General features: G+C 34.9%; 1 protein-coding gene across 1 annotated transcript in view; it reads left to right on the top strand.

The window, feature by feature from the left end:
• The window catches only part of PRKN (parkin RBR E3 ubiquitin protein ligase), a 681,559-nt gene that overhangs the window by 316,850 nt on the left and 345,457 nt on the right, over positions 1-19,252 (top strand). Inside the window, exon 6 of the mRNA XM_021544140.2 lies at positions 15,888-16,003. Within this exon, the coding sequence (XP_021399815.2) occupies positions 15,888-16,003 (116 nt within the window). The remainder of the gene's footprint in view (positions 1-15,887; positions 16,004-19,252) is intronic.

The raw sequence follows: 19,252 nt of genomic DNA, 5'->3' as shown, positions 1-19,252 counted from the left end.
GCACTGTTACAGTGCCATTAGGAGGAGCTGTAATTGTGTATATCTTATTTTTACAAACAAAAGTATTAGCCCCACATGAATTTGAGTTTGTAAATTGGGAAATGTAATGAAATTTGCTATGGAGATACCTATAAAAGTTGCTATGACTTTTATGTGCTAGAGGTGGCACCCACAAACAAATTTATTTCTGGAAGTTTATTCTTAAATACTTTATTCTTAAATACTACTTAAGACAGTAGTGCATTGCATGCAGAATCACTAACCTGTCAATAAGGATTTGTTGTGATAACTTAATTCTTGTAATTTACAGGTTTTACTGGAGCATTTGTATTCTGTGAGAATCTTTTACCATTTTTTTAGCTTAGAGAAACCTGACCTAATAAATTTGTACAGTTTATTTAAACTTTGATTTAAAGTATTTTTCTTAGTAACTGTAAAAGTCATAATTACTCCTTGAAAGTATATAGGAATATATATACTGCAAAGTATGTGAACAAGAGAAGAGCCATGATGACATTTGATCCATATTATCCTCTCCCCTCAACCCACCCCCCAAAAAAAAAAACCCTAATCACCAAAATGCCAAAAAAGCATCCACAAGTTAAAGTGGGAAAAATTGCCAGGTTGAAAGCTCTTAAAATTAAATAAGCCACATACATTAACATAATATTTACAGCTGTATTTAAAGTTACACTATTTCTTCTGTTAATTTTTTTTAAATTTTAGATATTATAGAAATGTCATGTACTTCAGATACTGAGTTGATTTTGAATATTTTAAATAGCATCTTGGAACATGCTTTGAAGACTTATAGAATGGTTTGGGTTGGAAGGAATCTTAAAGATTGTCTAGTTCCAACTACCTGCCATAAGCAGAGGTGCCTTGAAGGCCTGTTTCTCAACTTGGTTTTGAGAAAGTTCCTGTGACTGGGAGAAGATCAGAATGAACAGTGTGAGTTACCTAGGAGATGGCATACTGTAGCAACAAGATTTATTATCCTGTATTAGTGCTTTGCTTATGTTTCATATATCTAGAGAAGGTTAGATTGTTTTTTGTAACATTAGGATGGATTTGCTGCCTTCCCAGTTTTGGACCATGATGTTTTAGGGTGCCTGTAGGGAATCTCAGTTACAGCCTGGTTCAGGTTTATAGATGGATGAGAACTACACAGCTGGAGCTCTCAGTTTCATGTAAACATTGGTGTGTTATATCTGTGGTATCCTATTGTCCATGAATTTCTGTTCTCTCTGCTTATGTTCTTCAAGAGTAAGGGAAACACCATCTGGAAAAATTGCACTCAATATTACTGGTCTCCCAGCTCTCAACAAGGTAAAGCCACAGCCCACATCTTGTTCTTGATAACAGCCCATGCAGGGATCTGAACCAATTTTGTTTGGAGGGAGTATCCACTTCTTTGGAATTAATTTCTATTGAGGGTGGTCTTTTGATATAAGTGAAACATTTGCTGCTTGTTTCATGTGGTCCATGATGAAAAAGGTGCTTTTAACTGTTAAGTTACTGCAAAATCGCTGTTACCATCTTCACTACTGGCTTGTGACTGAAGGCAGTTCTGGCCTTTTGTCTGAAATACACTAGAATCACCAACGGGAGCAGCACACAGGGAATCTTTTGCAGATGGTAATCTTGAGTGCATTGTGCCTGGGCTGTACTGTTTTGTGTTCTAATCTCTGAGTTCAGCACTAATTAAGTATTCAATGTGTCAAACTGGATAAAATATTGAGCACATGAGCTAAATATTTTTGTCTGTAGGAATGCAGTTGCATACCCACCCTGCTTGGAGCTCAGTAAAGAGCTCTGTGTGCTCAGGAACGAGCTAAATACAGATTTTCTACTTTCTGGATAAATGTGTGTGTTTTCCAAGGTGTTGCTGAGGCAGATTCTATTATGGATTGGAAAAATGTGACTGGGCAGACTATTTATCACTGTATGGGCTGGACCATCTTTTCTATGGTAGAACATGTATAAGTGGTGAGGTTTATTTACTCAAGACTGGATCACAGTGTGATAGTGGTTAACTGAGTAGTTAAAACTCCAAACATATGAAGCAGACAAGGCAAAACCTGATATACAGCTATAACTTCTCTATGAAATTCAAAGGATACATTTTTTATAATTTGCAGGCCTGCCATATTAGAATGAAGTGTGTGTTTTACAGACAATTGTAATTCTCATTTTGACTACTAATTGCCCCAAAGGGATTATTTTATGTGATGTACTTGTCCAAGGTCTTCCTACCTCTCTACTACATATTCATGAATATGTAGGCTGCATGATGGAAAGTTTGTTTCCAAGTTGTGAGCTTGCTGCTATTAAATGAGATAATGTCTTTACAGAAAGAAGAGCAGTAAAGAAACTGTGAAGGCAGGGGTAAGCAGAGGGCAGTGTTTGGTGAATGCTGGCTGATTAATTGTTTATACCATCTATAGGAGAATTTTGGAGTCTGAAAAAAGATGTGTCATAAATTTTATAATAGACTTGTTATGTTTGCACGAACAAAACATTGTGAGACCAAATTTGTGCTGTTGGCTCAGCTATCTCTGCAAGCTCTACATCCTACCCAGGAAGTGGAGTGAAACAGATCAGTATTTCTGTGTCTGGCTCTGCCACCACACACCTGTAAGTCAGGGTCAGCTTGAAATCCATGTATTCACAGCCTTGGGGACTCAGCATGGTGTGTTTGAAATTCTGTGACTAAGACAATGCATGTAGACAATTGTTTTTGTTTAATGTCTTTGGTAATTTGTCCTTTTTTATTTTCCTGGTATCCCATTACAAGACAATGATTTTGGTCATGCATTTGTATCTTTCAAATTATCCCTTTTCCTTACATAAAATTGTATTAAAAATGTTTAGTAATAAACACATTTTAAAGTTGTAGGGGTTCTTCTATTTTATTCTTAAATAGATTCTTGAGGTAATTTTCAACTTTAAACTTTGACCATTTTAGTTTGTAAGACAGATCTTACAATAAAAATAATTTTCAAAATGTCAAATGCAGAACTTAATGTATGTTGTTTGGAGAAATCATTCAGTAGTGTTTATGCTCTTTTAAATATTCTGTTATTGTGTAAACTGATTTTTAGTCACATTTTCAAACTAAATCACTGCTTTTGGAGTGAGAGCATGAATTTCTATTAAAGTAAATTCTTTTGACTAAGTATGTATTTGCATGCTATTTCTGCAGGTAGAAATCTATTTAAAAGAATTATGGAGCAGAAACTGTTTTGCAATAGAGGAGGGTACAAGGCTCCTGCCATCAGTTGCCTGGCTGGTCAGAAGACTAGAGGAAATTGAACTGGGAATTAGCAGCAGTTAGGAAGATAATATCTTTCCAGAAGTAGAGAGATATGCAAAACCATGCCCCATTTAGTGTTCCTTGGAGGTCTACAAGGTCAAATATTGCTGGGAAAATTCCTCAAGCCTGAAGAATGTAGCTTATCTATAGTTAGTAAGTTTTCTCAGTCCCTAAAACAGGGATGGAAGCCACAGACCTGCCTGGATGTGCCTGCTCCTTAGTTCTGCCTGGGTTGTTCTATTCTGGATGTGCTGGTTGGCATCATCTAAAGCATGTCAGGGACCTTGCTAACCCTGCAACTGTATGGGTGACTGTTCAATCACTCTAAAATGCCCTTGGATAATCTTTAACAAGATGTTTGCTAGTGTAGGTGTAGCTTTATTCTCTTCTGGATTTTTTATTTTAGGAAAAAACATGGGGGTTTTTTTGTACTTGTTTTTTACAGTGAAGACAATGTAAATAGACAATGGCTTGTTAGAAAAAGCAAATTAAGTCACATTAGTAAAAACAGTGTATCAAGACTTCATCAGTATTATACTAAAGTTAAGCAAACAGCCATTAAACTAGATAATATATCTATGCATTAAATTGTCTTAAAGGAAGAATGTCCAGAAGAATCTTTCTGGCTTTAATAGCACAAAATACCTTTTCAAATATGACACTGTGCTGTCATCTACTGAAAAATGTTGGCTTCTTCTGTACTGGTATGTACATGAAATATGGCTTTTGTGTTAAATGCTTGCTTAATGTATTTACTGCATCTTTCTGATTTCTTATGCTGTAAAATATAGGTAAAAGTATGCAAACATAGATTTATTTTTCCCCAAAAATATTATACAGGAGCTAATTAATTTCCCACTGTGACTTATGCTTTCTAGCTCATCTTGCATATATCTTGTATCTAGTTTATCAGTATATATTGTGTGTAGAAAATATATTTGAAAAAAGGGTGATGACAGCATAAAACTAAATGCCAGAAAACTGTAAGTTTGCTGCAAAGACTTTAGAGATTTTGCAGTACAAGATTAGCCAAAGACAAAAGTGGATTTTGGTGGGATTTTTTTTGTGGACTTTTTGTTTGTCCCTTCTACCCACTACATTTCCTGCAGCCCTCTAACTTTCAAGAGCTTCTAGTAGCCTGTAAGAACCTCTGGGGAAATCTTTCAAGAGTTTAGGCTATAGTGCCATTTTATTAGATAGGGATTTATTCAACTCTAAAGCAACACTGTGTACATTTGGGCTTTTTAATGTGTGGGTTATGCTGGACATATATTTGTAGTTCTTAAGTTTGTGAGGTGCTTAGAAATTATAGCTCAAATTTTGCTATTTAAAATACTGACTAAAATACTTGCCAATAAAACCTCTTTTTCTCTTTGCACAGAAGCGGAAGAAATAGTTGTTCCTTGTGTAATAGTTGTTCCTTCCTTATATACAGGTTTTATTTAGCTGAAACAAATAAAACTAGCTAAACATGTGCATAGACCTCTCCCCTTCTTGGAAGATGGCAATGTGAGTCAACTATTAGCATAAGTATATTCATGTGATTACATCTGGCATAATTGCTCCTTTTTCTGAATATCACATATTTTGGCTATTGTACAAAGTATTTTGGTTGCTTTTTTGTTTGTGTGCTACTGCACAAATATTCCATCTGTCTTCTCAGTCCTTGCAGAAGAAAGCATTTAAACTAGGAAACCAGGGGAAAAGAAAAAAAACTAAATTTACTAAAATTATTTGCAACCCCGTCAACTCTGGCAATTGAACAAAATAACTATTTTTCAAAAACTTGGAAAAAAATATTGGAAAAACTTTGCGGAGTTTTCTTAAATATTATAGTTTAATGTGTCTCATTCTATGTGTGTTAGACATTACCTCTGTTGGTAGGACCCAAGACCTTCTCCTTAGCATTTTTGTAGAATGGAGAATATTAGGAGCATTAAACCAAATACTTTAGTAGAACTCAGTTAAGACATAAGGACAGTATAGCTGTAGCTGTGCTAACAATGTATTGTCATGACGAAGAACATGCATCAGAAAAAAAGCCACAAAATTCTGGGTGGCAAATAGAACTAAAAACTTCCCCACTGTCTATTCAAAGAACATGCAGGAGGTGCCAAACAGTTTTGAATATTCTGAGAAGCCAAATATACCTTGTACAGAGGGAGAGAATAATATTTCTACCATTTACTTCCTCTCCTCCTCTCACTGTTTCCATTGTAACTGGGCAGTCTTGGCTGGTTTGTTCTCATTCATATCCTGATCTATGGCAGGCTTTGGGAACATGACAACAAACCGTCCAATTTTTCAAAGATGAAGACGCAGAGATGAAGCAAAGAGCCCCTCCTGTAATATTACAGCCTAATTCTGTCTGCCCAGTGTCATCACATAAATACTGATGCTCCCCCTGAGGCAGCCATAGTGCTAAATGAAAGGTGTCTTAGTACTGTCTTTCAGCTGTGTTAGAGACTTGTAGATCATCTATATGTTTAATGGATGGGTGTGAGGCTCTAGGACATAGATGATATTAGTTAAAGGCTGGAAACCTAAACCCAAAAATAACAGTCATTTTTTTAAATGCCTATTGGGTAAAAAATACATTTTCTTGAAGCTTCAAACCTGTCCAGTTCCTTTAATATCAAGGCATGGATAAAACTTAAATTTTTCAGTAGTGACAGGATCAGATAGATGAGAATCTACTGCATATGTTGCAGAAAAACCATCAGTATTAACAGACTAGACTCCTGGAATTACTCCTGTCATATAGAATACTCAAGAAAAAGTAATAGTCAATTAAAGAAATTATGCAGCTTACTTAGGCATTGTGATTTATTAATTATGTGCGCTTCTGAAGCTTCTTTGAGAGACCTTACAATCAAATGTCACCTGTGCAATATTTATAACTCAAGTGTAGAAGTCCTGTTTCTTGTACTTAGAGTTTTTTTCTGTCGGAATTTTGAAGCTTTGATCACTGTCTTTACCCTAAGTGCTTGCTAACATGGTTGGAAGATAAACAAATCATTCAAACATTTAATTGCAAGCAACTTTTTGTGCCATAAGAAGCACAGCCTGAGGCTCTGCTATCATGTAGTAGTCTTAGTTTCTTCTCTCCTTGAGCCTTTTTCATGGCTTTTGTTCACATAAAAATTCAAATCTGATTGCCAGAGGAAATTAAGCTCAAAGTAAAGAGTTTATTCTCTACAGGAAACACTTGATAACAAATTTAGACAGTTGGATTTTACTTTAGAAGAGGCTGATGGGAAAGTTTTAGTCCTAGGAATCAGCACTAGTGTTCAGGATATGATGGTTATAATACGTTTTAAGAAGTGACTCTGCAACCGAGACTTTTTCTGTGGCTCAAGTAATTCAAGGAAATTTTTCCAAAATAATCTATTTCATACATGCTGATGAGCAAATTCAACACAACAATTTGGTCTGGGCTCCTGACACCTGCAGTCTTGGTTCAACCCCAAAGTTAGTGTTGATCAGAGATTGCATTGGATAGATGTATGGATGAAAAGAGAAGGGAAGTGGGAGAGTTTGCATTCTTTCAGAGAAAGGAATGTGTAAAGCTTTCATATTACTTTATATTGAAAGCATGGCTGTTCTGATTGAAAAGTTATTTACTTAAACTGTCTTACTGTATTTTTGCATGCCACAGGCATTGCAGCAGTACCTCTGACTTATTAGGTAGGCATTTTTTGGGTTTGGCTGTCTATAAGGCCTTTGATTCCACTACAAGGTAACATTCCAGACAAAGATCAATTATAAGGACACACAATGCCCTACAGCCTTCATTTCTTTGTCTATACTTTGAGAAAATGGGTGATAGAAGAACTGGGTTGTTCTACATTTGTGTCATGGAAACATTGCTACTTGAAGGGATGAGAGCAGAATTAGGGACAGAATTGTTTGAGCTCGTCACCACCTGCAGAGAAATAAAGCAAGAGTGTTGTGAGATTGCCTTTATATGAGAAAAGCAAATGAGAAATGTTGCTGATAAAAATGTGAAAAGTCACTTTCCCACGAAGTATTTTCCTGCGTGGTAGAAGTAGTGTTGTGTAGGCAGCAGCAGCTATGGGATTCACAAGGCACTTGAGTTCTATTTTTCCTCTGTGTTGTTTCTAGTAGACAAGAAAATTGCATGATAGGTACTCCATTTCTTATTGCTTTCCTTATACAGAAAATTCCTAGAAAACTATAGTTTCATGTTCTGTTGAGACCAGGTGTCATTATAAACTTGTACAGTTAATAACACATCATGTCAGTTATTTGAATCTTAAATATATCTTTCTCCTCTCTTTGTATTTTAAAACATATCAATGACTTCACAGGGTTTTAGTGTGGACAATAGATAGGCAAGCTGTTCTTCAATCATCAGTAATCTTGGGTATATCACATTAAATGTCTGAATAAAACTGAATGGTACTCTAGCTGTCCTGTTTAAAAAATTAGAACAATACCTCTGCTCTTCCAGTGAATTGTGGAAAATGAAATGGAAAAATATTTTTTTCTTGGCAAGGGTAATAAATACATAGATTTGTTTTTAGCTTGATTTTTTTTTTTTTTTTTTTAAGAATGTGGATAAAAGTGGGATTTGGGTATGATGATAATAGTTTGTTATTATTTTCCATCCCTAAAAATGTCTCATGAAAATGATTTATTATGAGTTTTGGATATATTTTTATATTCCTAAACCTTGGCTTTAAATGATTAGTGATTAAGTGGTCAGAACTGAAATGCTAGGTCTGGTAAAGATTCATGAATAGTGCATATATTTCCTGTCCCATAATTCTGCTACACTCAAGTACTTTCCATATCAAAGGCTTTCTGTTCAAATAATTGTTATGCAACAAATTGGTTTTGATATTCTCAGCTGAATAAAAGGCATGATGAATATGTTAAGTTCTGAGACAAAGAAGTGGAACTCTGTATTTTTAATGTTTTTCTTATATGAACTTAATTAAAGTCAACCAAAAATTAAAATAAGATATTGTAAAAGATACTGACACTTTTTCTCTAAAATATGTCTCCTTTAGTCACTTGGACACATTTAGATTGCAAGTGTTATAACTGAAAAGAAGAAAAAGTCTTTAAAAACACAGGAGGATAGCACTTCTGCCCCTGAATGCTACTCATCTCAAAAATCTAATAATAACTTTAAAAGTTCACTCCCTCCATCCTTCACACAGGTCAAAGTTGGTATTTTCACCAAGACCAAGCCTGAGCAGAGTTGACAAAAGATACTCATCCTGAAGAGCTTTTATTATGAATACCAGATCTTCTTAGTCAGAGGCATTTTGAGAAGGGCAAAGGGGTTCAGTCAGAAAGCAGATATTAGAGAAATGCTTATCATTCTTGTACATTTTTATGCTGCTTTTGTTTCTTGCCAAATTAAATAAGCGCATAGTACTTACAGACATTTAAATTTAATATATTAGCACTTTATTGCCTTTCTTTGCATCAGAAGATACTTCAACTTATCTTTGAGGTAATTTAGTTACTGGCAGTTTTTTAGTAAGGCTTATTATATAGCATTTGATTTGTCTTGGAATATCAGTTTTTCTCCTTACATCCTATAAAGGCATTTCTTTTTAAGTCCACACTTTTGACTATGAATTGCCATCCCTGGCATGTTCAACAACAGAGATTCTGTGAATTTGAAAGTGGAAGGGATGGGGAAATTTCTGTAGAAATGTATATAAAGTATGCTGATATTGGTGGTGTGCTTGTCTTTTCATTCTTGATGATTTTTCTGAATTTTTAGGTTTGAGATCAGTTACTGAATTTTTCACAGGGTCTTCTAAGAGGAAAAATTAAGTTTGCGGGGTTTTTTATGGTGAGGAAATGCTGTCTGAGTGTAATGATTATGCTTTTTAGAGATTTTTTTTTTTTTTATGTAAATTATTAAAGTGATCAACATATTTAATAATTGCATTGAACTATTCCTAAAATCTATGCTAAGGAACTTCAAATCCACTGTCATTTAATAACCTTGAATACTTTTCTGCTAAATCTTAATAGAAAATTAGCAACTAATCGCATGCATTATTATACTGCTTGTAGTGATCAATTAGTGTATTTCTTTTAACATTGAAGAGACTTAAGGATCTACCTGATTCAGTTTAAATGCTGATTTAATTTTTTTTCCCTTTAAAATGAGTTAACTGTTTATTTGTCCTTAACCACTGAGGCATGAGAGCTGTATTTATCCCTTGTTTGCCTAGGAGGGGATCCACTTAGCTGTGCCCCAGGGAAGCTGGGCATTTTTCAGTTTAGGGAAGTCAGCTGCCCTTGGGAATAATGTTCACATCAGTGATATAATGATCAAGAATCGAGTTTAAGAATCACAGGAAATCCACAGAGAAAAGGTTTGACTTTAATTGGAATCTCAAGTAGGAGAAAAATTTTCTTGAAAGGAGAGTATCTTGAAAGGAAATAGCACTGATGACAGAGTAGAACCTAAGGTTTACTTCTCATCTACAAGTATTATAACAGTTCCAGATGAATTCCAAACGTAGAGGAGACAGAAGAATTTGCTTGTTTAAAATGCAGGTAGCTATAGGAATGGTTTTGTTTTGTTTATGTAGTTTTTAAACCAAACTTTATTGCAAATATTTCATATTTGGGTAATAATAACTTTCTCCCTTTGATCTTAACAGCTGTTTAGGTCTCAGTGTTTGCTTAGCAAAGCCAAGCCATGCAGAGTAGCAGTCACCAATTAAATGGTTCTAGGTGATGCTTACCATGCTCAGTGCCTGACTTGAGGTTCTTGGTAGTATTTGGTGCATGGGGGACCCTGCCACTATTTTGAGCAAGATACCTTCCAATAAGCAGAGATGGTCAAAATACTGTTTGCTCACAGAAGAAAGTGGAGTAGTCTTGTGTATGTAATGCATTTACAAGTTTCCCATAAAGTTGTTTAGGACTTAAATCTTGATGAATTGATCTTTGTCTCTACAGCCTTCCTCATAGCAGTTAGCCAGTGTAGCTCTGATGTTTTTTACTTATGTAACATTAAAAGCAGTGCCTGTTCCATATGTGAACAGTGATGTTTTAGATCTGTTTCTCACAGAGATATTTCTATGACTTGGAAAACTACTGCCTGTAGTTCTGGGATGTGAGAACCTGAAAATATCTCTGCACAGAGTATAGCTCAGTCTTTCACAGAACATCCTGGAAGAAATATTTGATTCCACAGCTCACAGAAGTGAGTCTCCCTTAATCTATCCCCAGATCCACTGAATATCTACTAAACTTTTCAATTTCAAAAGCAAATGCATCATTGTCACAGGGGTGTGTGACAAGAGCATTGAAGTTTTCTCTCTTTCATGGGGATAATTATGCTAATATAGTTGAAATGGGATTCAAGTTTACTGATAATTTAAAAAAAAATAAAAACTACACATTCAATGGCTATAAAATATATTCATAAATGGCTTTGCCTATAAATCCACATGTGTGGACAATTGAGGGGAAAATACCATGAGGCTCTCATGTTTTATAGCTTTTTAAGAACCTGGAATAAAAATTTTTCTGAGTTTCCTTAGTTTAGCCAATTTGCACAGCACAAAATGAGAAGCAAGGGGAGGAACGTGTGTTTTTAGATGTATATGTTGTGCACCAGCCAAGGTGCAGGCTTTCTTGGTGGTACTTAACAAAGACTAGAGGATTTTTTCTTAACAGTGCAGTAAACTGGACTTGAGAACATATATCAAAAGGGTAAAGTTTCTTCTTGGCCTATTTCAGACTGCCTTCCCCAATGGTCTGTGTGTGACTTTGATCTTACTTATGGTGGTTACTTGACCATATAGAAGACAGTTCAGTTATCTCATATATATATATAATTTATATATGTGTATATATATAACTTTTATATATATATATATATATATTTTATATATGTGTATATATATAACTTTTATATATATATATATATATATATATATATATATATATATATATATATAAGTTTTGGGTATGTAAACCCCCTGTTTGAAAAGACAGAGTTTACAGAGAGGCACTTTTAGTAAAATATCAAAGAAGATTTGGGGGAGTTTTGAAAAATCTGAACATTTTGTTCTTGAGTTTCATAAAAAGGAGCTAACATTGACCATGTATCTTTGAACCTTTTCTTCCCTTGTGCACTTTTTATGATGTTGTGTGACACAAAAGCGATAACGGGAGTGAGGAATATGACAGAGTATGTAAGAGTGATGCCTGCTCCCTTCTCTGAATAACAATCTATCAGATACACTGCCAAAAGGAAGACATTTATAGTGTTAAATAGAATGTTCACAATTTCATGGGACCTATGCCTTTAGGCAAGAAAATGATCTAAAGGTATTCACTGCAGTAGGCGACCATAAAACTACTCACTTTTAGAACTAAGAAAAGCACTAAATTTTGTCTCTGCTCTTGCAATAATTCCTTGACATCCTTACTCATGGCTGAACAGCAATACTTACAATCACCAGAAAGTTTTTTGTGCCTAAAAACACATGTGCAGAAAGAAGGAATAATGTGATTTCTTCTATTCTAAAAAATTTAGAAGTAGTCAGATACTGATGTAGATTGCATTAATTTTTGCTCATTCCTTCTGTGTTATTCTGTAAGGTTCGGGGTTTTTTATTACGAAGTCAACATTATGAAAATACTGTCTCATATAGCATAAGTTTTGGAACATTTTGATATCTATCTTAAGAAATAACTACTACTTGTATGACTTTTAGAGTTTGAGGCTAATTTATTATGTTAGTCTTAAATTGGCTGGCTCCTGGCTCTCTATGCCTGTTCGGAGAATAACATTGGAACAGAAATTATTTGGATTAAGAAATCTGACAAATTTCTGTCCTTAGGCTTCCATACACTGGGTGAAAGACTAAGTAAAAGAATAGCTACATTTACATGCCTGAAATGCAAGGCTAAAGAGTGAGAAGTGGCTACACTCCTCCATCTTATATTTTGCTTTCTGTAATTTCATTGCTGGAAGCAATTAAAAAGCAACTTGTGCTGATGGATTATATGTAGTGATAACTTCATAGGTATATGCCATGGCATAAAAAGGGCATATGTATGTTAAGTCTCTGGAAAATCTGGTAGATTGAACAAATAAATACTTGTGGATTGTGTATTTATGCAATGTGCAAAACCAGGCAACATAAACTTTTATATGCAACCGGAAACTTAATTGGTTTTGGGACTTTTAAAAGCTTTTAAACAGATGGAATGTGTATTACTGCAGAGAGAAAGAAACATTAAAAAATCTGGAAATAAAGTCCACACTACTGCAGAATTGTCAGGCACTCAGAGCATACTGCATTTTTGGTTCCAAACTTTCCCTGTACTTCTGAACTCCCAGCACTGCACTGAGGCCTCAGATCTCCAGTAACAGACTATTGCATTGATTGTGTAGAACTGTGCTTTGTGTGGGTTGATACTCTTTGATTTTCCAAGGGTATAGTGCTAGTCTCAACATATCTGTTGTGAATAACTCTTTTACTCTTTAATCTTCAGGATTACTTCTGAAAAAGTACTTGACACATAATCATGTGGGATTTTTTTCCCTATATTTTTAATGAGCCCTGTGTTCTGTTTGTATTTAATATTAAGATTTACTGCTTCTTTAATTGCAGTTTAGTCAAGCAGGGAGTCTTTCAATGGATAGCTTTGGAAACTGGCAAGATTTTCTTTTGTCATATTAAATGGTGTTTTCACATTCTATAATGTTCTCGATTCAGCAACACTGAAGCACATCATAAATTTAATGGGAGGGGTTTTCTTAAAGAAGTGTTTGGGCTGATAAATAGAAATATTGAGAATTAATTTTCCTGATGATATAGCAGAAGTATTTTAGACTGTAGCACAAGACTCTTTGCTATTTTTCCCTTTCTGTCATTCCCTGGAATAAGAATTGTGTAATTTTATTTACCTTCTTCGTTAAGTACCTTTCATGACAAAAACCATCATGAGGTATTATCAAAAGCAATAAGAATCACCAAACAGATGCTCATTAGGGACAAAAAGACATCTAAATCTATTTCAATCGGTTCAGATCCTAATACCTTTATTGCACTTTTTGTTTGTGGTCCATATAAATTTTTATTATAATGAGTAAGTACTTTCATCAAAATTTTTTTTGTAAGATTCCTTGCCCATAGTTTACCTGTTCTTGAATTGTGATTTGTCAATATTATTTAGTTGTATGTAGAAAATGTACTGAAGCAAATAAATATATATCTTCTGCACTGAAATAAATCCTTCTTAACATTTAATTCAAACAAAATAAATTCAAATTAAAGGGCAAAGAAACTAAAGCTCCAAAACCTATTAGAAAATAATGCAAAGATCAATGGATACATTTTTAAAGGTTGGAAATAAATTGAAGTTGCAGGTTGGTTAAGGTTATCATCTATTCCAGATGAATGTGTAGTTCCATTGACTCATTTGAAGCTGAAATGCTTAAAGTTAAGCTGATATTTAAAAGTTTTTTGTATATCTGTGTCTTGAACAAGAGCACAAACTTGGGAAGACTGAAGTGTTGTCTAAGGATGATTTTTAGCATATTTTCTTGCCTGGTATTCCCTTCCTTTCCTCCCTCCTCCTTTCCTCCCTCCTCCTTTCCTCCCTCCTCCTTTCCTCCCTCCTCCTTTCCTCCCTCCTCCTTTCCTCCCACCTCCTTTCCACCCTCCTCCTTCCTTTCCGCCCTCCTTTCCTCCCTCCCTCCCAACACAAAGATAATTTAGCTGTGTAGAAATGTGTATTGGTGACTTATTTCAAAAGTCCTGTGAATAATTACTTTAAAGAACAGGCTTGCCTTTAAACTGTACTCTGGCCACATGGTTCTCTAAACTGCTACTAAGACATGCATCAGACATTGTGCCCTTCACATACTGAGGGGTTTGAATATATTGGTGGATCTATTGCATATATCAGCACTTCTGTGACAAACAGGAGTGACTAACCTAGAGGAAGGTTACATTTATAGTTCTCATATCCCAGTTACCAGAGTCTGCCTTAGAGTATCATGGTATTGCATAGTACTATATTTGTCTTGTGTAGAAATGCACAATATGGCTAAATGATGATCACCACAGAGGAAAAAAACCCAAACCAGTAAATTACAGATATTTTGTGGACAAAGAACTCCATAGTGCAAAGCTGTATGAGAAAGTAAAAGTCTGCCTGGACTGCTTTTAGTACACTATTGCAGGAAATCGTGCGAAGTTTTAGAGGGGGAAAGGGGTTTTTGTATTAAACAAAACTGATTTTTTTTTTCATTCTCCTTCATCCACATGTCCTCTTGTACTCATGTATTAGTGGGTGCTGTAATAGGTGTCCACATTGTCTAGGCAGGAACTGGGACTGACACTAGCAAACACCTAGCATGACGTAGCATGTCTTTTTCATGGCTTTTGGATTGTTCCTGATGGTGAGGCCTGGATGTGACTTTTTTACTCTAAAGAAGTTGACAGTAGCTGTAATTTTTGATTCCTTCATCCTGCCCACCTTCAAGAGTCATTAGCATAGGTTGCTGATTTTTTCCTTTTTTTTCTTCCCTTGCTACAGTTACTTTGGTGTTTTTTTCCTTGTTTTCTTAGTATTTTTTTACCAAGGCCAGATTTCTTGAGAATAAACTGTGATGTATCTTGATGTCAGCAATTGTCATTCCTTTATGCCTTCTTATCCTTTCTTCCAATGTTTTTATACCCTTAAGTTCCAATTCACATTTCATTTATGCTTTGTTTTCATTATAAACCTCCACAATTTGTTACTGGAAAGAAGTTCTCATAGCAACAAAGAAATTACAAACTTTAATCTGTGGCTCCTATTGCAAAGCATGTGTCTTCAGACTGCTTTTATATATGTATGCTTAGAGTGATTTGTATACTTAGAACAATTTATTGTAACAAAATCTTATCAAAGAATAGTGTGCTTCAATAGTGGCCTTCCCTGGAGTGCAGTAGAGTGGGAGAGAGAACAAAACACACATTTGTCTGAAAAATATTATGCTAATGAAGGCAGTCTAAGAAGCTAAAGCAACTTGATTCAAACACTGTACACTTGCGAATGTAATATGGGCTGCAAGAGAGGTAGAGCTTTCCTTTATTATGATGGTAAAATTGTATCTTTGAGATTTCCAACATCACAAAAGCAAGAGCAGACTTCACTATTTTAGAGCTAAAATTCTATGTTGTAGAGTTCAGAAAATGGTAATATCTGTAACAAGAAAATATAGTTCCAATATTAATGCGTTTTGAAATTGGTTAGTATTTTTCCTTTGACCGGCTATACTTAGACTAACTCTAGATGAAGTGATTTTTTTTTTTTTGCAAATCCAGATCACATAATGTGTCATACTGATATCTTTGCTAGGAAATGCGCTGAACAAAATGCACACCTAGACTGGTATTTTTGCAAGGGTTCCATTGTAAACCTTTCCTAATGATTGTCCTCCTTTGCTGTTGGCAGTGGTGATTTGTCTGTTCCCTCAAATGTCAGTTAACCAAAGATAAAGGAAGGACTTGAGCAGCAGGTATGTAATCTTCTCTTTATCTCTCCTTCAATATTTCAGGAGTTTTACTTTAAATGTGGAGCACACCCAACCACTGACAGTGAAACATCTGTGGCTTTGAACCTCGTTACAACAAACAGCCGCTGTATCACATGTATAACATGCACAGATATTAGGTAAGTACAACAAAAATTGTCAGAGATGTACAGTCTCAGTGCTTCAGAGTACTTATCACTTCCAAAGAGCCTCTTTTTCTCTATTCATTTTCCTTTTTAAAGGCTGGTAGTTTTTTCCCTGGTAACATGGTGAAAAATGGGTCATATTTTCAGGTGTGTTATTTGTTTAGCTGGTAAAATTGCAGTTCATATTTTTGTACCTTAGTCACGTTGCAGGTGGAAATCTGACTGCTTAAGTTTTAACTAAAACACTGAGATCTCAAGATAGTGGCATAAGTGTGTAGATATTTTCTGGTAATATGTATTCAAGGACCTGGGAAAGAGCTGGATTTTTGCAGGGAACAGACTGTTCCTGAAGAAATTAACTTCTTGGTGTTTGTTCTATAAATCAAAGGGAAATGAATCTGTTCTCATGTTTGTGTTTATTGTAGTTTGAAACACTGTAATCCATCTTTGCATGTGGTATTTGGGCACATACATTCAAGAATATCCATTACTTGCAAATGCATGGATTAAAAACCAATTGCCTGAAAAAGACAGCTACTATTGTAGTGAAGAATTACCTGAAAAACACTTATCTACTGATTAGGAGATATTTTATATGAAAGTGTAAAGAGAATTGTGAAATGGTAGTTGTTGGTCAGAAGGGAGAAATTAGAAAGGATACTTGAACTCTATACTGATTCATATGGTGTGCGTCTTCTGGAAGGAGCTGGTTTTGGAAGTATCCTTTGTGGTGTATTTACAGAACTGGCTCCTAGGTGCAGATTAAACAAAGACCAAATATCAGTCTCTGTCAAATTAGGACGTCAACATTTTGCAGGAAAGGTGCAGATTCAGCTACTCAAAAGTGGCTGGTTCTCGTGCCCCTTCTAAAAATTCCCTGGGCAAGAGAATGGTTTGGCTTACTGAAGTGCAGACCCCTAATGCATGTCTGTACTGCTAAATATAAGAGGGCCAAGGGCTGATCCCAAATCCCAAGCCAGATGGAAATGCCTGACAGATGTCCTGCACAAAGCTGTGTCACCTGGTGCTTCATCATAGCTGGCTTGGCTTGGTTGTGGAGCAGAAACCCAACCATTGTAGCTCTGCAGTGAAAGTTCACTTTTTATCCTAGCAGTAAGATGTTATGGAAAAGGGTTCTGCATATCCCCATATTTCCTGTATGGGGCCCAGGAAGTTTCAGAAGCATTCACTGAACTACATGAAGTACAAGAAAGGGATAAAACTTGCTGAATAGCTGAGCTTTTTGGGATAAACAGTACCTATCTCTGGGACCTGTGTCCACAGGGCTCTCAAGAACAACAAGCATTCAAAAAGAAAAAAAAAAAGAAAAAAAAAAAAAAAAAAAGGCAAAACAAAACCAAAAAAACCAAAAGAAACCAAGAAAACATAAGGAAAAAAAACTACTCTAAAATCCCCTTTCTGGGTTTTTCGTTAAAAGAAGCAAAGTGTAAGAAATTTATTCTGTCTCATCGTGTCAAAATATTGATACACATTTCTATGATAACTCTAAATTTTTGAGAATGTATCCATACATTACATTCTGATTATCTTTCAGAATTTAGATTTTTTTAAAGCCATAAAAGTATTACACTTTTGTGTAATACTAGACATTTGTAGGTGATACCAAAACCCAAGATATTATTTTATTTTTTTGTATGGCAAATCCCACAAGTGGTTAAAATAGAATTTAACATGTATCTTTGGGTGGATGAAATAATTTTTCAATTAAAGGTGTGCAAGAAATGTGTTTAGTTTCTGATTTTGTCTTTTACCAGTTTTAATTAGGGTCAAATGTAAGTTTTGACCATCAGAAAGAGCAAGATCATACAATGAAAACATTTATCAGTTATGAAAATGTCATTGTAAAATCTTGGGCTACTTAAAAAGTCTCCACTGAGTTGTTTTTTTGGGGTTTTTTTTTGTTTGTTTGTTTGTTTTTAGTTTCTAATTCCTTTCTCCAACATAAAATTATTGTAATATTTGTATGTAATTCCAAAAAATTACATAAATAGCCATAATCTTTTTATTTCAGTTAAATATTTAAGTGATTTTACTGGAAGTTACTTGCTAATATGCTTCTGCAGTGGAAAAGTAGCATTTAGGGCACTCTGCAGTTTATTTTGTGAAACCTACCTTCATCCTTCTGTAGCATTCATGTGAAAAAGAGGATTAACTGTATTCAGTACATTAGCTATTACTTTGTATTAGCTTCACTATAGTAAGATAAGAAATTTGTCTGTACTTCAAAGTAGATTTTTCTTCCATTTTTTTCTGGAAAAAAAATTCCAAACCAACAACAAGACACCAAACAGGAAAAGATGACAATGAACTACTATTAGCATTTTTCTTAAATATTTTTCTTTGCAGTAACATACAACATATCTCTAGGTATTTCCATCGATTTATCATTGACAGTTAGTCTACCACAGGCAGAGTAATTAAGTTCCAAGATTCTTGGCACATTTGTATGGTTTTAGCAAAGTTAGCAAAGCTTATAAAAATCTTATATAAAGCAGTAGTGTACTCTGCTATATGGAAAAAATACAAAGTGGAAGCAATGATAATCTATTGCCAGTTTTTATTCTTAAGTTCACATTAGATGCACTTAGTTTGCCTTTGGTTTATATTTTATATAAATATTTTCATGCAAGTCTGACCACTGGAGTGAAATACTTGAAAGCCAAACACCCTTGTAGGGCTATGTGTAAATCCATAGGCAGTATTCCATGTAGTGTAATGCCTTCCAATGTATTCTGCTTATCTACAGCAGAGTTATTGTGAATTGGCAGCTTTTATTCTTTTTTTTTTTCCTGTAGCATTCAAGGTGATGGGTTGCTATTCTATGTCTTTGAAGAAGCTTTAATAGGTTGAGCAAATGGCTGGAAGTTGAAACAAATACTAAAATTGTGCAATGCTCAAGGGAACATCTGCTTTTGTCAACTCTTTACAGTAGAAATAACATCAAAAGGGGTTAGGACTACCCCAGGGTACCCATAAATCAGGCTCAGGAATAACAGCAGTTTTAAGCAGTGTAAAAATAAAATGTGTAGAACAGAAATGCCTCACGTCATCTTTCACAAACTCAGTAGGGTACAATTCCTAAAGGCACCATTATTTTTAGCTTTCAGCAGATACAGATAAATGTAAAAGATATATAGGACATACTGTCACTTAATAGGTGGAATTCTGCAGAAGGAGAAGTATTTGGTGTTATCAGATTTTTTTTTCTAATCTAATAAATCC

This window comes from Lonchura striata, chromosome 3 (assembly GCF_046129695.1).
Source record: "Lonchura striata isolate bLonStr1 chromosome 3, bLonStr1.mat, whole genome shotgun sequence".
Lineage (NCBI taxonomy): Eukaryota > Metazoa > Chordata > Aves > Passeriformes > Estrildidae > Lonchura > Lonchura striata.
This window is presented reverse-complemented; position numbering and strand designations above follow the sequence as displayed.